Source organism: Epinephelus moara, chromosome 1, assembly GCF_006386435.1.
Source record: "Epinephelus moara isolate mb chromosome 1, YSFRI_EMoa_1.0, whole genome shotgun sequence".
In the NCBI taxonomy this organism is placed as follows: Eukaryota; Metazoa; Chordata; class Actinopteri; order Perciformes; family Serranidae; genus Epinephelus; species Epinephelus moara.
Window position 1 is genome coordinate 10,799,837 of NC_065506.1, and position 26,732 is coordinate 10,826,568.

General features: G+C 39.9%; 1 protein-coding gene across 4 annotated transcripts in view; it reads right to left on the minus strand.

Moving 5' to 3' along the window:
- Nucleotides 1-206: 206 nt before the first annotated feature.
- phkb (phosphorylase kinase, beta) overlaps nucleotides 207-26,732 on the minus strand; it is a 149,508-nt gene continuing 122,982 nt past the window's right edge. For 3 of the 4 annotated variants that reach the window (XM_050047594.1, XM_050047575.1, XM_050047602.1), the window contains 15 exons: nucleotides 25,135-25,218; nucleotides 24,186-24,290; nucleotides 21,418-21,500; nucleotides 20,599-20,689; nucleotides 15,751-15,809; nucleotides 15,220-15,382; nucleotides 13,015-13,096; nucleotides 12,608-12,665; nucleotides 8,095-8,185; nucleotides 6,684-6,889; nucleotides 5,809-5,943; nucleotides 5,330-5,459; nucleotides 3,115-3,222; nucleotides 2,632-2,772; nucleotides 207-2,280 (listed from right to left, as the gene is read on the minus strand). In XM_050047594.1, coding sequence (XP_049903551.1) covers nucleotides 2,143-2,280; nucleotides 2,632-2,772; nucleotides 3,115-3,222; nucleotides 5,330-5,459; nucleotides 5,809-5,943; nucleotides 6,684-6,889; nucleotides 8,095-8,185; nucleotides 12,608-12,665; nucleotides 13,015-13,096; nucleotides 15,220-15,382; nucleotides 15,751-15,809; nucleotides 20,599-20,689; nucleotides 21,418-21,500; nucleotides 24,186-24,290; nucleotides 25,135-25,218 — 1,674 coding nt within the window. In that variant the 3' untranslated portion in view covers nucleotides 207-2,142. Of the gene's footprint in view, nucleotides 2,281-2,631; nucleotides 2,773-3,114; nucleotides 3,223-5,329; nucleotides 5,460-5,808; nucleotides 5,944-6,683; nucleotides 6,890-8,094; nucleotides 8,186-12,100; nucleotides 12,192-12,607; nucleotides 12,666-13,014; nucleotides 13,097-15,219; nucleotides 15,383-15,750; nucleotides 15,810-20,598; nucleotides 20,690-21,417; nucleotides 21,501-24,185; nucleotides 24,291-25,134; nucleotides 25,219-26,732 lie in introns of all 4 variants that reach the window. The other variant, XM_050047584.1, reaches the window with a different exon arrangement.

The following is a 26,732-nucleotide window of genomic DNA, read 5'->3' on the forward strand; positions in this document are numbered from 1 at the left end:
CACGCTCCATTTCTGCTGCAGTTTTAGCCAAGGAACAAGAGATTTTTGAGTCACGCAAAGCAATTACATGTCGGTATTTCATATTCACATAACTGTGGAAGAAGAGGGGAGATGTTCCAGAGGCAGCTGCATAATGCAAACCTGCACTTATTTACACATTCAGATACAGTTAAAAAGGGTGATAGTAAAGTGACACACAGGAAATGTTTATAGTTTCCATGATAACTTTATTCTTTGAAACTACAGTTTGAGTTAAAAATACTTCTTTTGAACAACAACGGTAAACAACACACACGCGCACACACACACACACACACACAGTGACAAGGTTGGGTGGATTCATCACAGTGATGATATTCAGAGGCACGCTTTAAAATAAGTCAAAGTGAATCTTTTATCATTTCTACCTAAGGATGACAGCAGTCTTTACTGTTGCCCACATTCAACAAAACAGAATTTTCTAAAGGGTCTTCAGTCCCAGAACTTCAGATGAGCAGTAGTCATTGTCATGCAGAGCCCAACTGCTCAAAACAGGCCTCTCAGAAACTATTTTGTAGCCTACAACATTCAGAGAAACCATCCCATTGCATGTGGCAAACAGTACCTATTGTCATGCGGCAGACTGTGCATGCATAAAGGTAAGAGGGCACAGCATTCCACTAAAAGAAACTGAACATAGTACAACAAACACCAAACTTTAGCTGAATATACTGTGTGATTCACTATAAAATCTTAAATTTATAAACCTTCTAAAGCCAAAGACCCGCTGATAGTTTAGATGATGATGATAACCACATCAGGAAGCAATTTGATGACGATTAATACATGACATAATGGCAGACTTAATGTGATTATGAGCTGCATTTTCAAGGCCCCTGGGAGCCAAATAGATCAATTTAACAACCACACCTCTCATGATACAACATGACCTTGTACTGACTGACTGCAGTGTAACAGCTACAGGTTATTGCTGGTGACGTAAAGCTTACATCTGAGCTCATGGTTCCTGTATCAGGGTTCACAGTGGCATCATTCTTACATATCTGAAAGCCAGAATACAAACACATTTATATTGGATTTTTGAAGGGAAAAACAAAAATTAAAGAAATAGTTCTTTTTTAAAATAAGCTGATTTGCTTTATTACAGAGAATTAGATATGAAGATTTAAACCAGTCTCATGTCTGTATGATGAAAATTAAGCTACAGCCAACAGCCTGCTAGCCTAGCTTAGCATACCTTTAACTTTTGGACATAGCTAGGCTAGCTTTTTCCCCATTTTCAGTTTTTATGCTCAGCTAAGCTAAGCTAACCCAAAACAATTACCACTTGTGTAATTTCTCCTTCAATACGTTTTTATTTTAATGACAATACGTATTATTGGAGACAGGGCAAGAGAACACAAGTTTGGTGGCTAGGTGCCATTCTGACATAGCTAACCACCTACGGTGATTAACACTATTAAAATCTTAACTGAATATACAGAGTAGAATACAAGAGTGAACTCTGGAGACAAAAAGATGTAGACAGGTTAAGGAAGGTTCTAGGTGCTAGTAAGTTTAGCACAGTTGGTGGCTGTATAGGATATTAACCCTTTGAGCAAAGTGCAGATATGCTAATCTACGAAATCCAGATAAAGAATAACAAAACAGTTAGCCAGTTAGGGCACAGTGTGTGGCAACATTAGCTAGTTATGTGGTATTTCACATGACTAGCTACCAATGTTAATAAATAACTAGAGCAATTCAAGGTAACTCTATTAAAATCTTACACAGCACAGTTGGGATACTGAACAAAAACGTGTGGAGGTAAAAGAAACAAGGCCCTAGTGATACTGTGAGTATTTCCCATAAATATCAACATTTCTGTTTTTATATGAAACATGACTGGTGGATGTATTTTAACGCCTGGAGCAAACTGCAAACATGCTAATCTATGCCAACTGAGGCTTCTGCTCACAGCTTCTATTGCTGTAGAGGCAAAAGTCCAGGAAAACTGTAGCTTGCAGGAGCGGGCAGAGTGCTGCCGAAGAGAGGATTGGAGAGGTTAGAGGTTATCTTCTGAATATATGTGATGGATACTCAGTAGACCATTTGATGACTACACTGCAGCAGGCTGGGATGAGAGGTCGAAGCGTTGTAAATCTAGCTAACGGAACAGGGGTCGTCCTTGCAGGGCTTGACATCCCCCTGGAGCAACAGGATCATAACGGCCTTGGTCAGGTAGCTGGAGGTGCCTCTCTTTCCCACTGGTGGTGTGTTGTAAAATGCCTCCATGTCATCCTGGCAGGCACAAGAATTTCAAGACTTAACAAAAAAGTGCTCATAAAAGTTTAGAATGATATGCTATATGTGAAAAAAACGTGATCCTAGCAGGATTATATTTCAAACATTCATTAAAAAACTTGGAAAGTCACAGACTGTTTCTATCAGGCTTTTTCACACTATTAAATCAAGCTACCCCTTTAGTTAGATTATCAGTGTCTGGCTGGTACAGAGGCTCAAAGTTTGGAAGCACATCAATTTAGAAAGGTGATGAGATAATTTTGTGGCTGACACTCCGGTCACATTCAAATGAGAACATGTTATAATACCAGTTAATATCAGTTACGGCCTAGAGGAAAGGCACTCTACCTGTTTCTCCATGCCTTCAAAGCGGCTGCGATCCTTCTGGAAATCATTAAAGGCTTCCTTCACCAGATGGTCCAGATCCATCTTGTCGCTGAACTCAAGCTCCGGGTTTCTCTCCAGCACTATGGACACCACCATCAGCAACTAGTCACACAGAGGAGATAGGACGAGGCTGTCAGAAACTAAAAACACAGCATCCTCTTTTAAAAAGAGTAAACCACACTTAACTGTTATCACAAGGAATATCAAAATCAGTCCCTAAACAAAATGGATATTCAGTGAAGAACTGGAGTCCCCAAATTCCCTCGCTGCTTGACTGTGGACAAGCTGCAGTGCTGAGACAGAGTATGATATCGATTCCAGAATAAAGAGAGTAAAGTCAATGTCATGTTGAGTACAAATCCATACACATTTAATTTGTTAGTTTCATTTATTCTGACTCTGTTATATCTGTGCACTCTGGTTGTGTGGGCGTTCGGTGGTTACCTCTACTATAATTTGTCTGTACTCAGGCAGGACAATGTTCGTCAGCGTTTCCTCCACCAGCAGGGAGAAGTTCATCTCATACATGGTCATGTCAGACAGTGTCGGTTGCTGCGGAGAGACAGTAAAAAAAAAAAAAAAAGTGGTTCATGTGAGCATGAACAGGCATGTCAGCTGCTGGATGCTGTAATTGATGATCATTGTGTATATCCTGTGTGTTTGTGACCACTACAAAATCACAGGGCTGTTATAATTATTCTTTTTAATTATTTTGTCCTGATTAAAATGTCACACTGAATCATCTTACTCCATCACTGTGATCACAGAAGAGGCAGAGGGTTGTGGGATCTCCCTCCTCCTGTGCACTAACAACCTGTCCATCATGGTGCCGACAGTAGGTGTAAAAACAAGTCAATCACTGTGCTGTTAACTAAAGACTCTCCCTTCCAAAACAGATTATGGGAGATGTAGAGAAAGTAAATATAAGTTGTGAAAGCTTAGAGTGGAACTGGATCTGGTCCCCAAGTGTTTGCCAACTCAAACTTGCCAATACATTAACAAACTGTGCTTTGAGGCAACAAAATACCAGTGATGTGAGTGTAACTTTTTGTATAGCTGTGAACTGCCAACTGTCTTTCTAACATGGCTATAAAAGGACCAATTCTAACTTTGAAATGAAATTCTAACTTTGATATCGATTAACTGTCGATGTATTTGAAAAATTAAAGTAAACATTAGTCTTTATAAGCCATCATTCAATGTAGTGTCAACAGGATTTTTGGTGAATAGGTATACAAACTCAACCTGTAGGCCTGCAGTGCTTAAGGCGCTCTACTCACATCATCTATTTTGCTGTGTATCGGTGGAGTTCTGCACTGAACAACCAGCCAATAAGCATTCACTGCAAACATTTTGACTTGTCATGGTAGGAAAGAACAGGTGTTAGTAATGACATTAACAGTGTATACACTGATTTTAAGTGTCTGAAATTTACTGTTATACCCATAGAGCAAATTTTTGAGTGTCTGTTAAACAGGGTGTGGTGAATGAACGAGCGATTTCAAACACTGTGCCAGTAAACTATGACAAGGTGACAGTGAGACAGCATGCATAATACCGGGACCCTGAAACCGAAGCAGCTAAATGGTTTTCTGTCATCATTAATCTTCCTTATTTAGAGTTGTGATTTTCCTACTGTGGAATGTCAAAATACCTTCCACGAAAAAGGCCAATCAGACAAGTGAAACACTGTAAATGACATCACTGACTGTTGAGTCTCTTGATGAATAATAATTGTGATGATGAAAAGTGATTGAAAATAGCAATTTTGCTGAATGCCTTTAATTAGACCAACAGAGTAAAAGATCCACTTATACTACTCACAGACAAACAAAATACATTTTCAAGATCAATGGAGACACCTTGAAATTGATTAGGTACTTTGTATTATAACAAAAATCAATCAGTGTTCATCAGCACAGGTTCCATTGTGTGGTCGATGGTCCCCTTTTTGGCAAAAAATGCCTTTAAGAATCTCTTACATTATCACTAATTTGACGTATGACTTGCTTATATAAGCATTAATTAGCCTGATATGGTTGGGTTGTTTTCAGCGAATACAAGCTATTACAATTTGGTTGTAGTGTTAGCATTATTTCCATGGAGTCCAATGTTAGCATACTAGTATGACGTTGCTGACGTTAGTGCTCTGGGACTACTCATTAAGCATTATTAACGTTACCATTTTGCCAATGATTTACCACATAAATTTAGCTCTTCAGCCAAAGTGCCAATTCACTTAATGTTAACGTTAGCCCCGATGGTTCAATCCTCTTAATGCCAAGATAAGAATTGGCCAGGCTAATACTGTCATAACTCCAACATAATTAAACAATCTGTGTTTGTCATCTTTTTTCACCCCTGACTGTGGCCAAATTTTAAATGTATTGATTATCATTCTTAGGAAAAATTATTTGGGGCGGACACTACCACAAGTATTTGAACCAATAAATGTGAACAACACTCCTTTGAGCAATAGAATTTGTTAGGTATTCTTAAAAACAGCATAAAGATCTGTGCCTGTAAGCCTTAGATGTGCCTGTTACAGAATAAATGGTCTCTGTAACCTGTAGCTGTTTGTATAGCAGCACAGCGTCCCCTTCAAACAGCAGTGGTCATTGAGTATTTATCCTACAGCAGAGCCAGGGGAGGCAGGTACCTGTGGGAGGTGAGCCCCAGCCACTGTAAAGCCGTTGGGGGTCCTCTCCAGGATCTGCCACACACGATCATAAAAGCCCAGAGGGGTTCTGTTCAGAGAGCCATCGATCTGACGCCTGTTCAGCCAAGACCTGAGGCGAAAACAAGGGTGAAACTGTTGAACCACATTTCAGAGACTGGGGAAATATAATGATGATAGCCGATGTGCTAGAGGAAATTGTCTATGAGTCAGTGTGTATTAGATTAGATGAGATAAGATAAAAATGTAATAATTCCCACGGGGAAATTGGGTTGCGGCAGCAGCAGATTAAACGATATGAATGTAGACAAGACAGAGGATGAAATAATTAAAACTAAAAAGATTATACAAGCGAATGTGTTAAGATAACGACACTGCGTCTTCAAAGGCAGATCTGTGAGCAGACAGGGAGAAGAAAACACAGGTAATGTTCTCTATAGTGTGAATGTGTCTTTGAGTACCTGCCGGTGTGTTGTGGCTGCAGGACGTCCAGCAGGAGCTGCTTGATGTCGCTGGGGGAGAGCTGGTAGATGTCCTGGGGTGGCATGTCTCCCGCCCTGATCTTCAGCTCGTGTTTCATGGCCTGGACAATCCATCTGGAAATTCACAGTGTACCACCATAGAATTGAATTGAATTATACACGTGTGTAACAGTGGACATTTGCAGTTAGTTAATTGTGAAGGGAGAATTTTCATTTAAGCTACACTTGGCTGAACTTTCAATGCCTTTTGTATTTTGTGGACAAAGCATTTCACTCTTTGACCCTCCAAAAAATTTTTTCCTTGCCTCTGAGGGCTTCTGTAAAAAAGTCAAAAACAGACAGATAAAAATAGCTAACTTGTTTGTCTAAGCTGATAGAACAGAATTTTAAAATGGCACACTGTACCTAACCTCACAACACTTCTTCCAACATTGAGTTTTGATTTTCTTGACAGTATTTTCGGACCAAATTTGTTCAAGCCCAGGTGCTTTTATTCAATAAGTGTAGAGCACACCTATAAATTGAGTTTCAGTCCACTTCTAAGAAAACTGCCATGTGGTTTATTTGGAGTATAAAAAAGAACTTCAGAAAAACAACCTGTAATGTATGGACACAGACATTGGAAAGCTCTGAGTTACTGATGTTTTGATCGGCTAACATAAACTGAAGGAAATCTGCAGCCTAAACTGATGCCAATATTCCTTGAATTTTTCATATTTCCTTGAGTGGTCTGAAAACTACAGTAGGTGAATTACAGCAAAGAGTACATTCTGCACGAGGCCATCTTGATCGACTGAATGTTCAAGAGTTGTTAGGGCCCCACTGCAGCCACCCTGAACCCAAATTTGTCCTACCCGACTCTGATCTTCAGCATGCCGCTGAACAGCTCTGGGTTGTTGGAGATAATCCATCCGATATGGATGACCAGCTCCTGCTGAAGAACAGCCTCCCGTTCCCCACCGTGAGGGGAGCACTTGCTGTAGATGATGCCCTGGATCACCCCTGGCGACAATGGGTTGGAGATCACCTCCTCCTCTTGCCCGAATAGGCCGAGAGTCACCTGGTAATCACAGGCATTAGCAAACACAGGGAAAAGGTGCATACACCAAACCTTTATAGATTTAGAAAGTGCGTTGCTGTGCAGAAGGATTGCTGTGCCTAGTATATCTAAGCTTTTGGGAGCATGTGTGCCTATACAGGTTCATCTGTGTGGAAAGTGTTCATGTGTAGACTGGCATGTGCACACAGTACTTCCTCCCAGGTGCAATTCCTACAAGTATCTTTGTTCCATCACTCTAAAATTGGCCTCCTCTCCCAGAGTCACATAAAAGTGAAAAGGGGAAAAAAAAAAAAATTACAGATCTCAAGATTACTCTTTTGTATTTCGTGTCTTCTGAAAGCCATCTCATGAAAATTACACCTAACCAATCTCTCTGATGGGAGGACACACTTTTATCCTTGCCTTCAGCTGATGAAACCCAGTACTTTGAAGATGTATCATTCATCTTTACATCTGAACTGATTCTAACTGAGCAAAGAACAACCTGGAGCTGGAAATAACCGAGGGGGAAATATATTGTTGAATTTTAATATTGATGAGAAATATAATCAAAACTGGAGTCAGAATTGACTTAAATGGGGTGCTGCCTCTTATTTCTTCCAACTGGGCTGCTATTGTAAGCACAGGAACACAGCCGTCTCAAATCTTAAGTCAGCTTTTCCAATCATGTCGAGAGGAGCATTCCCTCCGGTAAGCAATCTATATGCAGATTCACACCTTGAGCTACTTCAGCATAATGAAATGCCTAAAACTGTTCAGAGGGGTAAAAATGAGGCGAGATAACTGACACTCTCGAGAGGAGGCTAATCTCTGAGTAACACTTGACAGGAAATGATGCACCGAATCTCATTCAGCACGAGGGAGCGGCATCAGACAAATTCCCGGGTCACATTTTATCAATTGGCACATGGGAGTGTGTCTAGACACGTGGACACGGTGCATATTAGGATTGTACGCTGGTCACACTGGCAGCCTTGTTACAACTACAGCTTAGATACACGCACAACGGAAGTGAGCTGTGATGAGGAATATGAGCATGCAAGTAATTCCCATAGGATGACAGTATGAGAAGCTTATAACCATATATTTACAATTTAATTTCTTTTAATCAGTGAACATTAAAATCATTGTCCCGACATGCCATTGTCCCAACATAACCCCCAATTATTTACTACTGTGGCCCTGTGGTCTGTGTGTCCACTTACCTGCTTGCCATGCACTAAAACACTAGTAATACTGGGGGCAAGGCTGTCCACTAGCTTAGTTAAGAGACTGGCAGCAAGGCGGACAACAGACCTAGTGGGCGAAAAGACACAAGAACATTCTTGACATCATGACAGATAACATCTAACAGCTAGGACTTTAGCAAACTACATCTTTTTGGTAATTTTTACTAAAAGGCTAAGGATCCAATTTCCTTTTTTTACTGCAGCTTCAGTCATATTATATACTGAACAAAAATGTAAATGCAACACCTTTGTTTTTGCTTCCATTTTTCACAGGCTTAAGTCAAAGATCTAAGACCTTTTTCATGCACTCAATAGATATACATTTAGATATAAATCTGTGTCAGTGAACACTTCTTCTTTTCCAAGATAATGCATCCACCTGACAGGTGTGGCATATCAAAATGCTGATTAAACTGCATCATGATATGCCACGCCTGTCAGGTGGATGCATTATCTTGGAAAAGAAGAAGTGTTCACGATAATGCATCCACCTGACAGGCGTGGCATATCAAGATGCTGATTAAACTGCATTATTAATACACAAGTGTGCCCTGGGCTGAACACTGGCCAATCATATATATGTGAGGGACCTCCAGAGCTGTTGCCCATTATCTGAATGTTCATGTCGCTTCCATAAGATGTCTTTAAGTCGTTTTCATTAATTTGGCAGTACATCCAACCAGCCTTACAACAGCAAACCACATGTAGCCACACCAGCTCTGAACCTCCACATCCATGTCTTCACCTGCAAGATTGTCTGAGATCAGCCATAAACAGCTGATGCAGGGTCTTAACTTGACTGCAGTTCTTCATTGTAACCGACTTGGTTATGTGTGGTTGTGATGGTTGGATGTACTGCCAAATTCAGGGAAACAACATTAGAGATGTCTTATAGTAGTCAAATGACTACTATGAGTTCACTGGTGGACATTCCTGCAGTCAGCATGCTAATGACATGCTCCCTCAGAACTTGTGACATCTGTGACATTGTGTCATGTGATCAAACTGCACACTTTAGAGTGGTCTTTTATTGTGACCATCCCAGAGCACACATGTGGAGTGATCATGCTGTTTAATCAGCTTCTTGATATGCTACATGCTAGTTGGATGGATTATTTTGGAAAAGAAGAGGTGTTCACCAACACAGATTTTTACCAATTTGCAACTAAAATTTGAGAGAAATTTATCTACTGAGTGCTAAAAAAACAGTCTTAAACTTAAACCTGTGAAAAATGGGAGCAAAAACAAACGTCTTGCATTTACATTTTTGTCCAGTGTACTTTATGTGATGTCCAACTTGTAATCAAATTAAATTAATTGCCCTATTGAATATGGAATATGTGGAGAGAGTACAGAGGCCAAACAAGGCACGGTGACTCAAACATTTGATTGGCATTATTAGAAAAACATACAAATTTCACAAGATGAAAAGGCGAGAATTTCTTCCATGGCATGATTGCCAGTTGCTTCCTTTTCTTATTATAGCATTTTAACGCCCCCAAATTTACAAACTATCCAACATCACAGTGAATATGAAAACAGCTCCCACCAATAATTCCAACGATTTTTGAATCAAACCAAAACAAAGATTTCAACACTGTGAGAAATAGCAAAATAAATGTCCGCGCCCCAGTCCTAGGTTGTGAATTTGAGTTGGTTATCAAATGAAAAATACAAAGCTGGCTTCCCAGAAAATATTTTAATGTTCACTAATTTCCCAGTTCATAATTCACACGAGTCACTACAGCCTTCAAACTGCCTCCTCTGGCCTGCAGGAATCCTATGAGGGAAAAGCAGCACATAAACACACATAATCTTCACATGGTAGCTCACAGACAGGGTTTCTACAGATACACACACACAGTGTTGAAGCCATCCTCACAAATGCAGTGAACAAATTAAACTATTTCATTAATGGGGTCATGAATACAATCAGCTGAAACACAACCTCCTCTTTTATATGCTATCATATTCAACTCATGTTTATGTGTTTCTGTGAGTGTGTGTGTAGTTATTTAGTGCTTAAACCTGCAGAAATTCGAAAGCACATCTTGAGCACGATGAATAAAAAGGTAACAAAGCCTTAATGTTTAGAAGGCATGATGTGGTGTCAATCCACTGATGCTTTGTTGGGGAACCTATTTCAAGCTTCACTTCCCGGCCCGTGTTAGGTAAATGAGAAAGTAAATTGAACTGAGTATTGATGCTATTTCCCAGCAAGTTGGAAACCAGCCTCCAGGCTTTTTTCTACTATATGGCATAATATAATTTCTCTATGCTAGAATAGTATTAATTAATAAAACAGCATATAATAAAAGTTGTCATGTCAGCGTAGGGAGCTCAGAGTAGGGCCGTAGCGCCTTCCCATCGAGAGGGGCCAGTTGAGGTGGTATTTGATCAGGATGCCTCCTGGGCACCTCCCGTTCGAGGTTTTCGGAGCACATCTACCTGGTAGGTGGCCTGGGGGTAGACCCAGAACACGCTGGAGGGACTATATACCTCATCTGGCCTGGGAATACCTCGGGATCCCCCAGGAGGAGCTGGAAAATGTTGCTGGGGAGAGGGACGTCTGGAGCACCTTGCCCATCCTGCTGCCCCCTGCGACCCAGCCCCAGATGAGCGGAAGATAATTGCTTGATGTATGGATGGATGCATGCATGGATGGATGCTTTGGATAAATGCGTCACTTAAATAATGTCATATAATGTAATGTAACCTGGCACAAATTCAAATCAAACCATGGAAACAGAAATCACTGTATATTAATGAGGAGCTCACATGAGAAGTTGCGACAACCATCTACAGTTGTTGGTGAATTCTAGATGAGTCAGGCCAGCAGTATACCACAAACAAAATAAAATCTGGTGTGTTTGGTGATGGCAATTTTGGGGCAGTCTCTGGTTAAAAACAAGCACTTTTAGTGGATGTAAATTGACGGTGCTCAATTGCCCACAGGGTACACTGCAGTCAGTCTAGGCAGTGCTGGCTGCAGTGGTCTCGCTCAATATTGAACCAACTTCAAAAATAGTTTTTCCCATTTTTCACTTTGACACAAAATATGGTGAAGAAGTGATCCTGGATAGAAATACTGAAGTTACCCTTTAAGATGAAAAAGGTGACAGTCTTAAAGCATGGTCTAAATGGTTTACTAAATCATTTGAATCTATAGTGTTTCAGTTTGCCTCCACAGACATACACTTGCTCTTATATTACTTTGTTATGATGAATTTGTGAGTGGTGTCAACTATCAAGCTGCTCTGTTCAGCATGGATGCCCTTGGTGAAACAAAGTTTCACCAAGAGTAACAAAAGCCAAACTCTATTTCATTTGGAGTATACAGCCGGCCTTACTGCAGCGAGTGATGCTCTAGTAGGACATGAGAGCTGAAACAAGGGTCCAACCTCCGTGATGGTTAATGGAGGCAAAGCAAACAAGCTCCTGTAGACATCTGAGCCAGTGTGCCTGCTAGCTTGGCCAAACTCATGACTGTGTGAGTGCTAGCCTACGTTACGTTTTAGGTTTTTAGCTGGTTAACGTTTTAGCAAGATGCTAAGCCTACTACTGCATTACGGCATCTGTTACCAGGGTGACAACTGGTTGATTATATATCACTGCGAGAGGTTAAATTTACCTTTTAAAGGGATTAGCATTTGTTTAGTACAAAAATAATCCAAATGATACTTTTCTTTTGAAGGTATCCATATGATTTTTTAGAAAGGTACACATTATTATTATTCATTTATTTCCTTTTATTTAGCACTTTCAGGAAATGCAGGCTATATACATAGCTTATGTCTCTATTTCCAAATCTTGACTATAAAGAACTGTCTTTTAAAAAGCCCTGTTGTTTGGCTGGTTATGATGAAGAATCACAGAATAGGATTGGCTGACCCTCACACAGCTCTCAAGCTAGACAGCTAGCTAGCCAGCTAACTGGGAGTCAACATGCAGAGTCTTCAGTCCATCCCTGCCTGAACATTACCTGTTTCCCATGCACCAGCATTGTGGTGATGTGAGGAGCTATAGAGCTGGCGAACTTCTTGATAATGGCAGCAGCTTGGCGTACTGCCAGCCTACAGTTCAGCCAAATTAAATAACAGTTATTTTAAAGTGTCAACATGAGTGTGACGACAAGCTTGGACACAACAGGTGTGGAGACAGGTCATTTGGTTAAGTGGACGCAATAAAAAACATGGGGCAATACATCTCATACAGTTTTCCAACACAAATTCCCAACCCCTTTAAATCCACACTAAATCACCCATTAAAAAGTCTGAATGTCACTATTTTAGAGAGAATCACTGGTCCTGGATGCATTATTAGAGTTTATGGTTTCAGATCTGGACAGTTCTGGTAATCGTCTTTATAGTTGGACTCCATAAGGACTGGACTAATGACAGTATACCCTCAACAACTGAAGTAACAGACTGGAAGGCTGCAAACAATGAATGAACTTTAAAGTGTTTGTGTATGTGTGAATATATCAGACCAAAGCTTTCTGCTGCCAGCTCTTCTGTAGATTCTCTCCAGCTCATCCATCATGTTCTCTGGAATCACAAATATGTTTGTGTTCAGACATTAAAAACACATCCTAAAGATATATACAGTCATCCAAATTCATCCTCTATCCACTTTTAATTAGAAATGCCAAATTAAGCAGTTACTACACATTCAACAGCATCCTAACGACATGTACTTGATTACATGACTGATGAATTCAGTAATAAAGGGTTTTACTGGAACAGAAAGGACAGATTATGATTCCAGCATGATCACATTTCCTTTGTATTTAATGAGGAAACTGAATATCTGCTGCTCTGTTTCAGTTAAACCTGTGACTAAAGAACTAGTCACATTTGTGTATGTGTGTGTGTGCGTGAGTGTGTGCATGCTTACCATCTTTCACAAGGAAGTCTGGTCCTTCTCTCCTAAGAAGGATGCAGGCAAGCTGAGCCTGACTGGCCAAGCAGTCAGAGTCCTGAGCAATGACACACATATACACACACACTCACAAACGGGAAGATGAGCTTGGTTATGCATACAAACACATTAGCCTTTAACAATTAGGCAATTATCTTTATTGCACACTCTATACACAGCTGCAATATTATCTGCTCACACTAAGCACTAACAAGCCAGATTGAAACTATTATTGTTGGACCATTTTCTGCAATCCTGCAATTGTGGTAATAATAGATGTGTTTTTAAAGTACAGCCTCTTTTAAATGTGATAACAGCATTACTGTGTCTAGAATATGAAAAAGAAAGCATCTTTTAGCTTGTCAAAGGACGACTGGGATAACATTTTTATTGACTGCTTGAAATCACATTAAGTAGTGACTGTGTTTGGTAGCTTTGATATGGCTGCTAACATGCTTAAATCAATTAAAAACAGACTTGAGTGACAAAGAAAATATGGGATGTGTGTTACAAAAAAATTAAAAGTCTGTTTCATGTGATAGATCACTGGAAGCACAATACAATCTGACTTTCACTCTGACTTTTACCTGACTTCCTCGTACACCCCTTTTCAACCAAATCAGCTCTTGCTCTTGAACGCAACTTTGGTGCTATCTAGCAGAGCAACTGGCAAATCCACCAGTTTTGAGCAGAACCATTGTAATCAAGGACTTGTCATCAACGGAGGGCACTGCACAATGCACAACAGAAGTAAATAGTAGTAGCAAGATGGCGGACCACATTCATTACCTACAAGGTTTTGTTCTGTTAATGCAGATATTTGTTTTAATTCAAAACAAGCATGGACCAAGGAGACATCCATGGTTGTCGTCTGATTCACACTTCAGGTCAGAAGAAAACCTTCTATTTTCTCTTTGGTTCCAGCTGGGACCTGAGTTTTGGGTATGTGAACCAATTTATTTTTGGTCAAAATGCTCCAAACCTTTCCAAATTAGATGCTGTTACTGGAACAGCACCTGTTCCATGTTGGTAGGAAAGGTGAAATAGAGCCAACAAATCAGAATTGCAGAGGGCGTGGGTTGAGATTTGGATTTTTTTTTAAAAACACAGCCGAACATGAAAGCTTAAAATATGCAGGCACAGAGCCAGATTGAAGAGCTGTTAATTGTGAGTAGACCTGGACTGGTGGTACCCAAAAACCTGGCCTTGAGACAGCATGTTTGAACATATTTATAAGATGCTAGAAAGAAACGGGATAGTTGGCCAAATGAGCCTCGGCAAGAGTGAGGTATGTCAACGAGTTAACAAGAGGGGACACTGAGAGCATATGGGGTATCTTTCACACAAATAATGAGGCAGACCTTTTGCAATTCTCTGAGGAGGAGGCAGGTGGACTACATGGAAGTAAATTTGAGGGTTGTTTACCTCAGTTGAAAAGAAACATGGGGTTGTGTTGATTCATAAGGATACGTTTTAAATGATATAAAGGTATTTAATATTTAACTGTCACATTTAAATGGTTTACAAAGGTATAAGTAAAATGTGACTGAAGTTTAGATTTTTCTGTTCTTATGGAAGGACCGCTACATGTACATGTTTGACTGTGAGCATTGACTGTGAGCAGAATTTTTTAGGCTGCAGTCCCACCACAGCTTACTCCCACTGTTTACCTGGAGCTGGCTGCAGACAGTCAAGTGTCTCCTCTAATAAACACTGAGTTGCCAGATGCGTCTTTTCACCTGCCACTCTGGCTAGTGCAGTGACATAATTAATCACCAGCTTACCCATGCAAACACTACTAACTATGTATTTATGGTAATGAATTATACGTGCAGTGCCAAGCCTAGGGAAGTGCTCAAGATTTGCACATGCATGTTTTTCTTACTGCTTCTGCCAGGTTTAACTAAGGAAGTGGCGTGTAATATGATAGCAATAAATACTGCTAAATACTGCAACAGTTACACATTGAAATGTTTTTGGTTGTTGTTGGAGCCTTTGCGTCTTTAATGTATGTGATCAATGGTTCTGATCAGTATAGTAGTTTTATACAATGATAACAGAACATTAGTTCTGTTTGGAATGAAACCATTTTTTTTACTTTTCTAATTTATTCCTTTTATTTACATTTTAATGGCAGTAATATATTCGTCTGCCCTTTCCCTCTGAAGTCGATCAACTCACATGGAACTTCTGGATGATCTCATGGGTGGGCTTCTGCAACCACTCCTCCACATTGATCTCCGGCTGCTGCTCCAGGTCTGAGGCGTTGGGTGTGCTCGTCTGTCTCTTCACCTTGGAGTGCTTAGGCAGCTCCAGCTCCTCAAAGCTCTTAAACTCTGGGATCCTACGCACATGTGCACACAATATTTGTATGTAGACAGCAGATCTGTATGCAGCTGTTGAACTGCTTTTTTCTCATGTGAAGCATTTTTACAATTGAAGCAAAGAATAAAACAATGCTGGCATCAATCCTCTGACATTTTGTTCATGACACTAAACTGATTCACTGATCCTGAAAACCTTTAAAATCAAGTCTGTATGTCTTTATGTTAAAAATCATCAGATTTTATACAAATCAGATCAGCAACACGGATGAGTTGTTCAATTTGTCCACTACATCATTGCAATCCTCGAAGGGCCTTTTGAAATATGCTGCCAGCAAAACAATCTGACCTCTGACATATCGAGCATAAAGAAAGAGGAAGCTCTTACTCTGCCTCGTTCACACGCAGGAAGTCCAGCTGCTCCACCACGGCTCCAGATATCAGAGTCTGAAAGGTTGGTGAAAAAATGGACCCACTTAATGATTTGCAAAATGATAATCGTATCTACAGTATATACATAATATTCTACAGTAACAGTGGAAAACACGTGAAGAAATGTACCAGGAAATCACACTCTAAGGCACATTCTGGAGCACAAAAATACAGAAGGTGAGGAAACACAGCTCTATAAGTCCCCGAGAGGAGGTTTGTCGGAGGAGTCAGTATACAAAACAACTGTTTGAATAACAAAGAACACATGGAGTAAGTAGTACGGTGTGAACTCAGTTCACTGTTTCAAATTTTACAAATGTGTACGGGAGCAGTAACAAGTGAGTGTCTAAAAGGGTAAAAGTAAAAGTTTTATTGCTGAGTGTTTTAAAAGCACAGCAGAGTGGGAGCAAAGAGCGCAGTTCAAAACGACTTGCTCCTGTGGTCTAAATGTGATATTAGCCATTCCAACTGAAGTCAACTCCAAAACAAAAATAAGAGGCGTAGGAGAGGAGCAATCCTGCTCCCCATAACAATGAGGTGATGAAGAGGAGAAGTGTTTCAAAGCTGGAGGAGTTAGCTGTGAAGTGAATAGCAAATAGGCAAGGGGAAGGAAGGATCACATGAGGAAGTCTCTGCTGAACACCACAGACAGAGTGGGAGAGAAGTTAGGGTTGGAAAACCTGTCATAAGTTTGACAAAGCAGTTGGTTAAAGTTACCAGTGTGAAAACATTTCTAGTTCTACCTTGGCCTCGTTTTATTGTGTTTATTTATTTGCTTGCCTGTGTTCAAAACCCTTCAACTTAAATTTTTACAGTCTGCTATGAATGAAGAATTATCTGCTGTAAACAGTTTATGGATTATTTTAAATTCATGCATACTGCTGGGAATAAAAACCCCATTCGTGCTCATAATTTCACTTCCCAGCTGATAAAAAGACCAGGAGTTGCTGGATAAAACACATCAGGTAAGATAACGTACATTTGTGTTTGGAACATAGCTGAGTTACCTAGTAAGCTAGCTAGATGACGTTAGTGACGTATTGCAAAATGAGAGTTCACTGAGCAATTTTACAAAACTTTATGGTATTATGACAAACCTATGACAAACTGCGACTTCTGTTTACGTCATGGCACAATTCAGACAAGATTAAAAAAATGATTTGTCTCTCACGGTTTAAAACTGTACATATTTTTTCTGGGAAAAAAAAAAAAAAAAAAAAGGCTCAGTGGGGGATAACAAAAGGAGAGGACTTTGCCTCTTTATTATCACCCGCTAATGCAGGGGTGTCAAACATACAGCCCGAGGGCCAGAACTGGCCCGCCAAAGGGTCCAAATCGGCCCACTGGATGACCTTGGACACCTAATAGTGATGCACTTGTGAAGGCTAGGAGGAAAAATGCACATGTAATTACAGTGAGTAGAAGACTGACTGAATGTGGAACAACTGAGAAATACTGTTGAAATTGCATTTATTCCTCTGACAACATCACCGGCTGTTTTGTAAATGGATTAGCATTTTTAAAATGTACTTCTTTAAACAAAAAAGGGAAAAATTTGGTGTTTGTTATTCATAAGATATTATGCAACGGTTTTACAGGTCCCGCCCACCTGGGATCAAACTGGACTGTATGTGTCCCGTAAACCAAAATGAGTTTGACACCCCTTCTTTAAGGCCTCATTTCCACTTACGTATGTAACTGGTGTCCGTAGATCTATAAATATATGGATGATGCCTCTAGTGTCCAACGCAAGGAAGTGCATTTTTTTACGGAAGGAGAGAAACCTGATAGAAACTCATTTTGTATATTATTCTAGTATAATATTCACTTGAAACATTACTGGGACAAAAACAAGACCTGCCAGATATATGATATGTTTTGTGAAATATTTGATTAAAAAGACGTATGAACTGCTGAATGAGTCATAATGACAATCTGACTGTATATAACTTATAACCATATTTTAGCAGAATAACATTACTCACAATGTGTTAAAACTAGATAAACAAGTTCTTTTTAACCATCATACAAATTCACGTAACAATCAGCACAGGCAACTGAATTGAAGGAAATAGCCCCTTAGCCAGTTAGCAGCCTTTTAGTTAAGCTAGCACACTGTCATATGGTCTCTCCGAAATCCACCACAAAAGTTCAATATTTTTAACGTACTTGAGGCAAATTCCAGACCGAAATATTACAGAGCAGAGGAATTTTGCAGGCACATCAGATATCACAGAGATTCCCATAGGAATGAATGGACTTCGAGTTGACTCATCTCTGTACATGTACGTAAGTGGATACAAGTTGTAAGTGGATATCAGGGTCTTGTTAGCAAACATTTGCTTAATTGCTCATCTGGCAGATACAGAGAAACATTCATTTTAGTCTTGTTTGTATCCATATGATAAATGTTAGTCTAATATTCACTCTGTTTTGAATCTATTTTTTGGTCTCCACCAACTCCTGGGTGAAATACTTTTAGCTACTAAACGCTCTACTGCATTCACCAGCTAGTCACTCACTTTGTGTCTCTGCCTTTTGGTGCTGAGTAGGTTATTCATTTCTAGAGCTTTCTGCTGAAAACAGCTGCTTACTGCTGCTGGAAAGGAGGTGGATGGTCAGGTGATAATTATTGCAGATTTAAAGAGATCTGGTGTTATGTTTTTACGGTCCTTCCACAGGCTTGGAGAGCAATGCTCCTGATGCAGCTAAATGAAGCTGCAACAGAGCAACAGCTTAACTTAGTTAACAGTAATGCGTTCGTAATATATCAAATAAGATCCATTATAACATACATTTTTCTTTCATGTGTTTGTGGTTCTTCGTCTTTAGATGTGATTCATCATTGATTTACAGCTGCCCATTCTTCCTACCCTGCACTCCTTCCCAGCAATACTGCTGAACCGTAGGCTGGTATTATAGCGTCTGTGACATGCTAGGTTTCACTCATGACCTTATGCCACAAATACAATATCACCCAGTAATGCAAATGGATTCAGGTTCGTCTGTAGTCCTCTAGGCTGACTGGAGGACACATTGACGGGATAAACCTTTAATCCATTAATTCAATATTTAATTTGTTTTTGTCACCTAAAGTCATTCCAATGTATTATGTACAAGCTACAAAAAGCTTCGACCCAATAGTTTCCGTCTGCTTTTTTAAACTGTCCAGGCTCAATTCAGTTTCGCCTTTCCCCAGCTCACCAAAACAGTTAGCCTCCTAAATGGAATCTGACAGACCAAGGTCAAAACACAGATAAACATTGGTACTGCTATTGAAATAAGAAGGGACCTCAGATTAAGGGCTGGGATGCTTTTTCCCCGAAGAAAGACCTGAAGCCTTGCGACAAATTTATTGAAACACTTGTAATATTAAGCCATTATTTATTTCAGAGATGACAGTGATATCTGTCGTAACTGAGCCAGCAGGAGAGAGCAGGTGGCATATTTTCCCCTGACAGCTGCCTTTGTGAAAACCCCACAATATGCAAACAATCAAAAGTGTAGTAATAGTGATGGTAACATTGATTCTGTTCCTCCCAGTTAAATGTATAACTGAACCCTGCTTTCTAAATCATAGAAGAAAGATACCGGCAGTGGATATGAAATATACATCAAAGATGATGGACATAAAAGCAGAAACCAGTGTCTGCGAGTAATTCTGATGGCCAAATGTACAATATATAAAATATATTTTTTCAGATGTACCAGTGGAAATGAAGTGTTTAAGGATTCACTGAGTTGGTAAAGGTGACATGACAATATTTGTGCCTCCTCATTAAATCTGTTCCTCCTGAGCCGGTATTTTCAGCTGTTGGGCTACTACTGAAGTGAACAAACAATTCCCTGCTCACCACTATCAAGCAGCTAAGGTATGTTTACTATCTTGAATAAAATCAAAACATGTTGTCAAGAGATCGGTGTAACTTATTTCATGTGTGCTTGGTAATATTTATGACTATGGCTCTTTTTGCTGATACAAAAAAATGGCTTGGATTTAGTTTTACAGTGCTAGGACTGCCTATGATGTTCAGTCTCATCTTATTTCTGTCTTAAAAGTTATGCAGCATTATTTGCCATACCTAGTATTTTGATAACTTGCCTCACAATTTGTTAAATAAATTTAAAAGAGATTTTGAACAAGGCATTATTTAATATCAATAGAAAGTAGGGCTGGGCATTGCCACTGATTTCCGATTTGATTCGATTTCCGATATCGATTTAACTGGAGATTTTTTAGTTAAAACACCAATTTTTGCTAGTATGTGAAAGAGATTCTCAGGAGATGCTGCAGCATGACAATAAATTACACCCAAATGTAAAAAAGTAAGCTAACAGTTACAGATAAAAGAGACGGTAACATCGGAGCTTTTCAATACCACGGTCATTTTTAACTTTTAACCGGCGAGATTAACGGTGTTAAAGCTTCACACATCCGTGGGAAAAAGCATATATCAAAAGATCGATCTCGGATTTCATGAATCAATATTGGGTCATTGCAGTGAAAATCGCATAAATCGATTATTTTAACCCAGCCCTAACATAAAGTATGTTTATTTTAATGCTCAATTCACTTTGATTTTTTGGATCTTATTGGCCACACTAATATTTAAAACAATATGCTGTTATTGAAAACTTGCATTTCTTGTTGAGTCACTTTTTAATGATTGACTAAATATTGATTGTTAACACGTCCAAAAATCCATTAAAAAAAATTCTTGAAATTTGCATCCCTAAAATAAAGAACGGTTAAAGGACCAAATGAAAGAATCAAAAAAAGAATGTTTCAGCTGGATTCACAAACCTGAAGTCTGTCGACATGAACTTTGACCCCTCCAAGGTTGCCTTTCTTGAACGAGGCCAGCATGTCCAGGACTGGGTTGAAGCGGCTCCCCCTAGTGAGACAGAGGTTAGAATGACTTCACTTTTCTTTTGCTGCAGTGAGCAGTAGAGAGAAACTGTCCCAATCTCAGTAAAAACGTTTTGCGTTAACATTATATTCCAAACAGATCATATTTCATATCATCAGTATGAAACATCACAGCTCAAATTTTTCTCAATGAATTGGCACATTTCACCCAGACCCTCGCTGCTTTATTCAGTCTGCCGTTGCCTTCTATACAGGTCATCATTCTGATCAATAGCAAACTAATGACTATTGAGTTGTTTCTCTGAGAGCCCATTGACTCATTCCAGATGCTGCAATGTGCCTGTTTAAGCGTTTGTAGCACATTTAACATATGGCTTTCCGGATAATAGTCAATAGTGCTGTAATCAGCCCACCAGCCAGGCTATAGTGATACAAATGATAAAACATTATCACCCAATCAGCAGGCAAATACAGTTGCACCTTGCTGCTATTAAGATAAATAGTACACATAGGAGGGAAGAGAGGTAGAGAGGGAGGGAGAGAGAAATGTTGGATTTGAAAAAATGAACTAAACTGCGTTGGGACTGTCAAGAAATTTTGCTGCGAGCTTGAGCCAGTATCAGACAGAAACAGAGAGATAGAGGGTGATGTATGAGGAGATAGGAGGAGGAAGAATGCTGTGAGAAAGCTATCAAGAGGACAGGAAGACAGGGAAAAAAAGATAAAAGAGCTATTATTGAGTGTGTATATTACTTGATGTTATCCTCGCGGATGAGAACCAGGAAGAGAGGACGTCCCTGCATCTTCCAGCACTGTTTGATGAACTGCAGGGCGTTCTGCACACACAGACACACACAGACACTGTGTCAGACTGGCATGGGTGGTGCCGCTTCAATGGTTTTAGCTTCCAGTGTTTCTGAGCAGAAACTGAATCAGTGCCAAGTCTAACCCCCTCATCTGTCAAACTGATCAAAGTTTGAACTGTAAAGTTTTTGATTATGGAGATTTATTTATGTTGAAAATATAAACTAAACTGACATTTAATGGCGTTACATTTGGAATACAAATACTGCTTATAAACAAATACTTGATTTTTATCAATTCTTTTTTCCCCTCCATATTGTATTACCTTTGCGGCAGCAGTGTCAGTTCTCCACAGGGATCAATAATAAGCACACTATATGTAGTACATAGGTGATCTGACCCAACATGGTCTGAAAATAAGGCACTGGCTCATTCATTATAACTATTCATAGCTTAGTTGTTATGTATTTTCTTTGTACATGTTACCACTAAGCCACATCATGAAAAGGGCACAGTGTTTCGTATCACTGTTACGCTGACGACACACAGTGGTATCTCCATTTCTGACCTGGTGGCCCTGATGCTCTAAAATGCCTGCTTGACTGCCTAAGTGATATCAAGCATTGGATAGCTAATAGATCTTAAAAATAAACTAGAGAATAAGATAGAATTTCAATTTTGAGTTCCCCGTTGCTGCTAAAATGAAGCTTGCGACCTATAGGACCACTCCCTGGTGATGTCAAACCCCACGGTAAAAATCTTGGCATTTTCTTTGACCCGATCTTAAATTTGATAAACAAATGCTGTTGTCAAGTCGTCTTTCTACCTTCCTAAAGTTTTAAGCAAGATTATGTTTTCTTTTAGAGATTTGGAGACAATAATGCATTTGTTATTTCTTCACACCTGGACTATAGTATGCACGATATTTCAGAGTCAGTCAGAGTCTGTCACGCCTTAAGCTGGTGCAAAATGCAGCTGCACATCTGCTAACAAAATCTAAAACATTGTGCCATATTACTCAATTTTGACATAATTGAACTGGTTACCAGTGAAATTTAATGTTGACTACAAGGTTTTTAAAGCTTTGATTGGGCTAGATCCAGCATATCTCAGTGATCTTTTCGTCCCCACAGTCCTCCTACAACACTGAGGTCATCTGATAAGCTGCTGCTTTCTATCCCAGATAATCGTTTAAGTGTAAAGGTGACTGTATTTTTTCTGTGGCCAGGTCCAAGTTTTGGACCTGCCACCGTCCAGGTGTTCGATCAGTCCCCACCACCGTATGTTTTAAGTCCAGGTTTTGTTTGGCTTTCTATGTACGTATGTTAAATAAAATTTTAGGTATGTCAGTATGTGTTTGTGTCTTTGCCCTATTTGCAACACATTCTCACTCTGACCTCGTCACATATCGCTGCTTGATTGTGGACTTACCACATCTACATATGATGCGCGAGGTAGTCTGTTATGTGTGGATCTGTTGCTGATGTTCTGGGACGCCCTGTCAACTTAAGCCTGTTACATAAATTGTGTCTTTTCAAAATACACTACCACTTTCACAGGAAATGTACAGTTTGCATACAGTCTCTTGAAATAAGCGTACACTGGGAATTTAAGTTTTTTTCCTCCAACAACTAGTGCAGGTGGTTACAGTTAGCCAACATGTGGTTAGGTTTAGGCAACAAAAGCACGTGGTCAGAGTTTAACAAAAAATCGCAGGGTACAGCTAGACATTCATATGGGAAGTGTCCTGTTGCGTTTCCCCGACGCCATCAAGCGGTGTTACACACTGACAGCGTCTGGCCATGTATCATGCTGACGTGAAAGGACAGCTTTTTTCATCCGTGTCTGATGCAAAAGTCACTGCCCAAACACCGGTATTTGACAACTTCGGAATTAGACGGGGTTGTCATTTGTCAGTTTTCTGTACTTTTTCATTTTTATTGTGCAAAGCCAAAGTCAAATGCTGGCTGTATTTAGAGTGTACTAAATAAATAAACTGACTTGACCTCATGATATAACTACAAATGGTCCCTGGACGGAATGAACTGGGAGGATCGGGATAATATGGCATGCAGTTAAGACCTCTAGGTCATAAGGATGCTCAACAGCTAAAGGTTTGTTTCCAGAACCTCTTCATAAGTTTTTTTAATGTAAAAACAACCCCTATTAACCAACTGGAAGCTGTTCCACTTTTTCATGATATCTATTAGTGACAAAATGAAAAGATATACAAGCAAACTCAATCATCAATCAATAAATTTAGTTTTTGAACTGGACAAGTGCTCAAAGGAACCTCCAGGCACCTGTACTGCCCCTTTTTATTGAATGTACTGAGGGTAAACATGATGTAGTTATTATATGTGTAGGGAAGAACAGGACATTTTCCTCCTCAAACAAGCTGCAAGAGGAGGCAAAACTGTTCATGAATAGGGTGATGCAGAGTACAATAAGTGGTCTAATTCATTGGAAAGCTGCTGGTTGAGAGCTTAGATTTCTGCCATCAGGCAGGCTATGACTCTATGTGCCCTTTCTGTCGGGACATATGCAATCAAACCAAATGAGGTGATGTCCTGTCTTGTCCAAAAACATTAGGCTGCAGTTCTTTAGACCACACAAACTGAAAATATCTCAGTTATTTAAGGTCTTCCAGCACATAATAAGTGGTTAGCTGTGAAGTCATGGCAACAGTAAGCTCAGTAAGTGTGACCCTGACTTACCTTAATGTCATCAATCAGCAGCATAACATCTTGGGACAGGTAAAAGTCACTTAGATCAAATACTATTGGGTAGCACACCACCGTCTTCCCCAGGATACGATAAATCTGGAAGGAGATGAACACACACACTACTGCATTAGAAGACGGATGGCTCACAAGTAGCGACGTATACATTATTCTGGGCGGCGTATAAAACAAGCCATCAATCCCAAGATAGAGGGGAAACACAGAAGCTACACAACCACACACTGATAACACACACATACAGTACAAAACTGGTACAAAGCCCCCCCTCTTTCACACATACAAATTGTCACAGGAGTACATACACACACACACACACACACACACACACACACCCATACAAACTCAGTGATGATGATAACGCCCTCTGGCAGTCTGCCATCTTCTCCATAAATGTTCCATTATAATATTGTCTTAGCAATGCGTCGGGAGCCATGATTCATTTGTTTGGCAATGTCTTTGTTTGAGAAAGCTGCTATGGCTCAACTTTTGGTGACCTTCATTTCGGAAAAACTGCAAACAACATCCGCAAGAGACATTAGCACAGACACACACACAAACTGTGCAAACACACACTTCCACAGCCACATAATATGCACACACGGACACACACGCACAGACTGCCTGACAGCAGCTTAGCATATTAAAGTGCAATAAGTCCCGAGAATAAGCAAAATCTATTCAGCATTCACTGATGCATACTGTATGTCTGACGAAAAGCAAAAGTCTTGGAACTGAATATTTTCTGTCTCTGTATTCAGTCTGTGAGCTGTAGTCGACTCCTCGGAGCTCTGGGAAATGTATGCAGATCAAAATGTGGGAGGTGTGTTTAGTGGTCACCCATGACCTTTGCAGCACTGCAACTTGTGTGTGTGTGCATGTACAGTATGCACATGTGTGTAGGTGTGCTGGAAGATCTATATACCTTGCAAGTCCCAATACAGCCCACTGGCCTCTCTGGACGCCCACTCAACCCCAGCTTCTTATTGATGGCAAGGAAGCGGTATGCCTGCAGAGAGACACACACATATTTACATACAGACGTGAACAAATACCTTGTTAGTAAACACAATTCACTTGATATCACTGCTGGCCTTTCTGATTTCAGAGAGAACATCTTTATCAAAACATTTCTCTGTCAGATTTAAAAAAGCATATTTGACTGCAAATGTCATGCTGTACAGTGCCAGTCCATATCGTTATGAAAGTGCATCATCTGTCTGTTCCACTGAGACATTTCTGTTGTTGCAACTCATAAGCTGAAATTACCACCATATGGCAGAACCACCTACTGATATTAGCTCTGTGTAAAGTTATGAGACGTGGCGATAATGAAAGGTCCCTGTGCTGCCATCAGCAGCGTGCTTAGTGGACCCAAGCACACCCAGGGGCACCAGAGCTGATAACACTGTTGTGCTGAGATGCAGAGGCCCATAAGAAGAGACACTGAGACCTAGCTGAGCACTTATTAGAATAAATAAACAACAGCATGCTGTTTGATACCACGTGAGCTACTTAGCATATCATACACTGTTCAAAATGCCATGTAGGCTGAGTCCTTAACAGGGGCCCAGGGTTTGTTTCTGACCCGCAGCCCTCTGCTACATGACCTTCCTCCTCTCCTGCCCTTTCCTGTCTATCTTCAGCTATACAGTCAATAAAGGCAAAAAGAAAGCCAAATCCATCTTAAAAACTAGCTGGTGGTAACTGACCCTTGGCTAGGCCCTATGCCCCTTAGTGTTACCTGTCATGCTGTCCACTCTAACATGGCACATGTGCAGTTTACAGTGATAATAGTGGCACTCAAATTTACATTTTTTAAAAACAATGGGTCTTCAGTTTCACACGAAGGGAGACAAAAGCAAGTCTCTCAATTCTAGCTGACGCCAGTTGATTTTGTCGGCTGAACTGGCATCTTTAACTAACACAGACTCCATGAGTTGGTTGAAAATGCCATCTCCAACTGACTTTAAATGTTTCCTCATAAATCGTCATGAATAAAAATGTTGGCCTGTTTGGATGCTTACTATTTAAACTCATGCTTGGAAAAGCAGAACAAGGGTTAAATGTATGCTTTATTGTTTGTATTTTCAATTTTTTTTTCCTCCAAGAGAAAAAGCTTTTTGAGGATGAGGACTAAGCCATGAGTTTCGCAAATGTACGACGCTATCTGAGGTAACGAGATTCACTGGAGTGTAAACTTCCCCAAACGAAATGAAGAATTCTTGATAATGATACTTTTTAGACTTATTTTTTTAAAGGGACAGTTCACCCCCTTATGAAAAAAATGTATACGTTTCCTCTTACCTGTAGTGCTATTTATCAGTTTAGACTGTTCAGGTGTGAGTTGCTGAGTGTTGGAGATTTCAGCCATAGAGATGTCTCTCAAATGTAACGGAACTAGACCTGGTTGCACAGGTAAATTTCCATTGTTATGCGGATGATACACAGTTGTATTTATCTATGAAGCCAGAAGAAAGTAATCAATTAACTAAACTTCATAATTGCCTTAAAGACATAAAA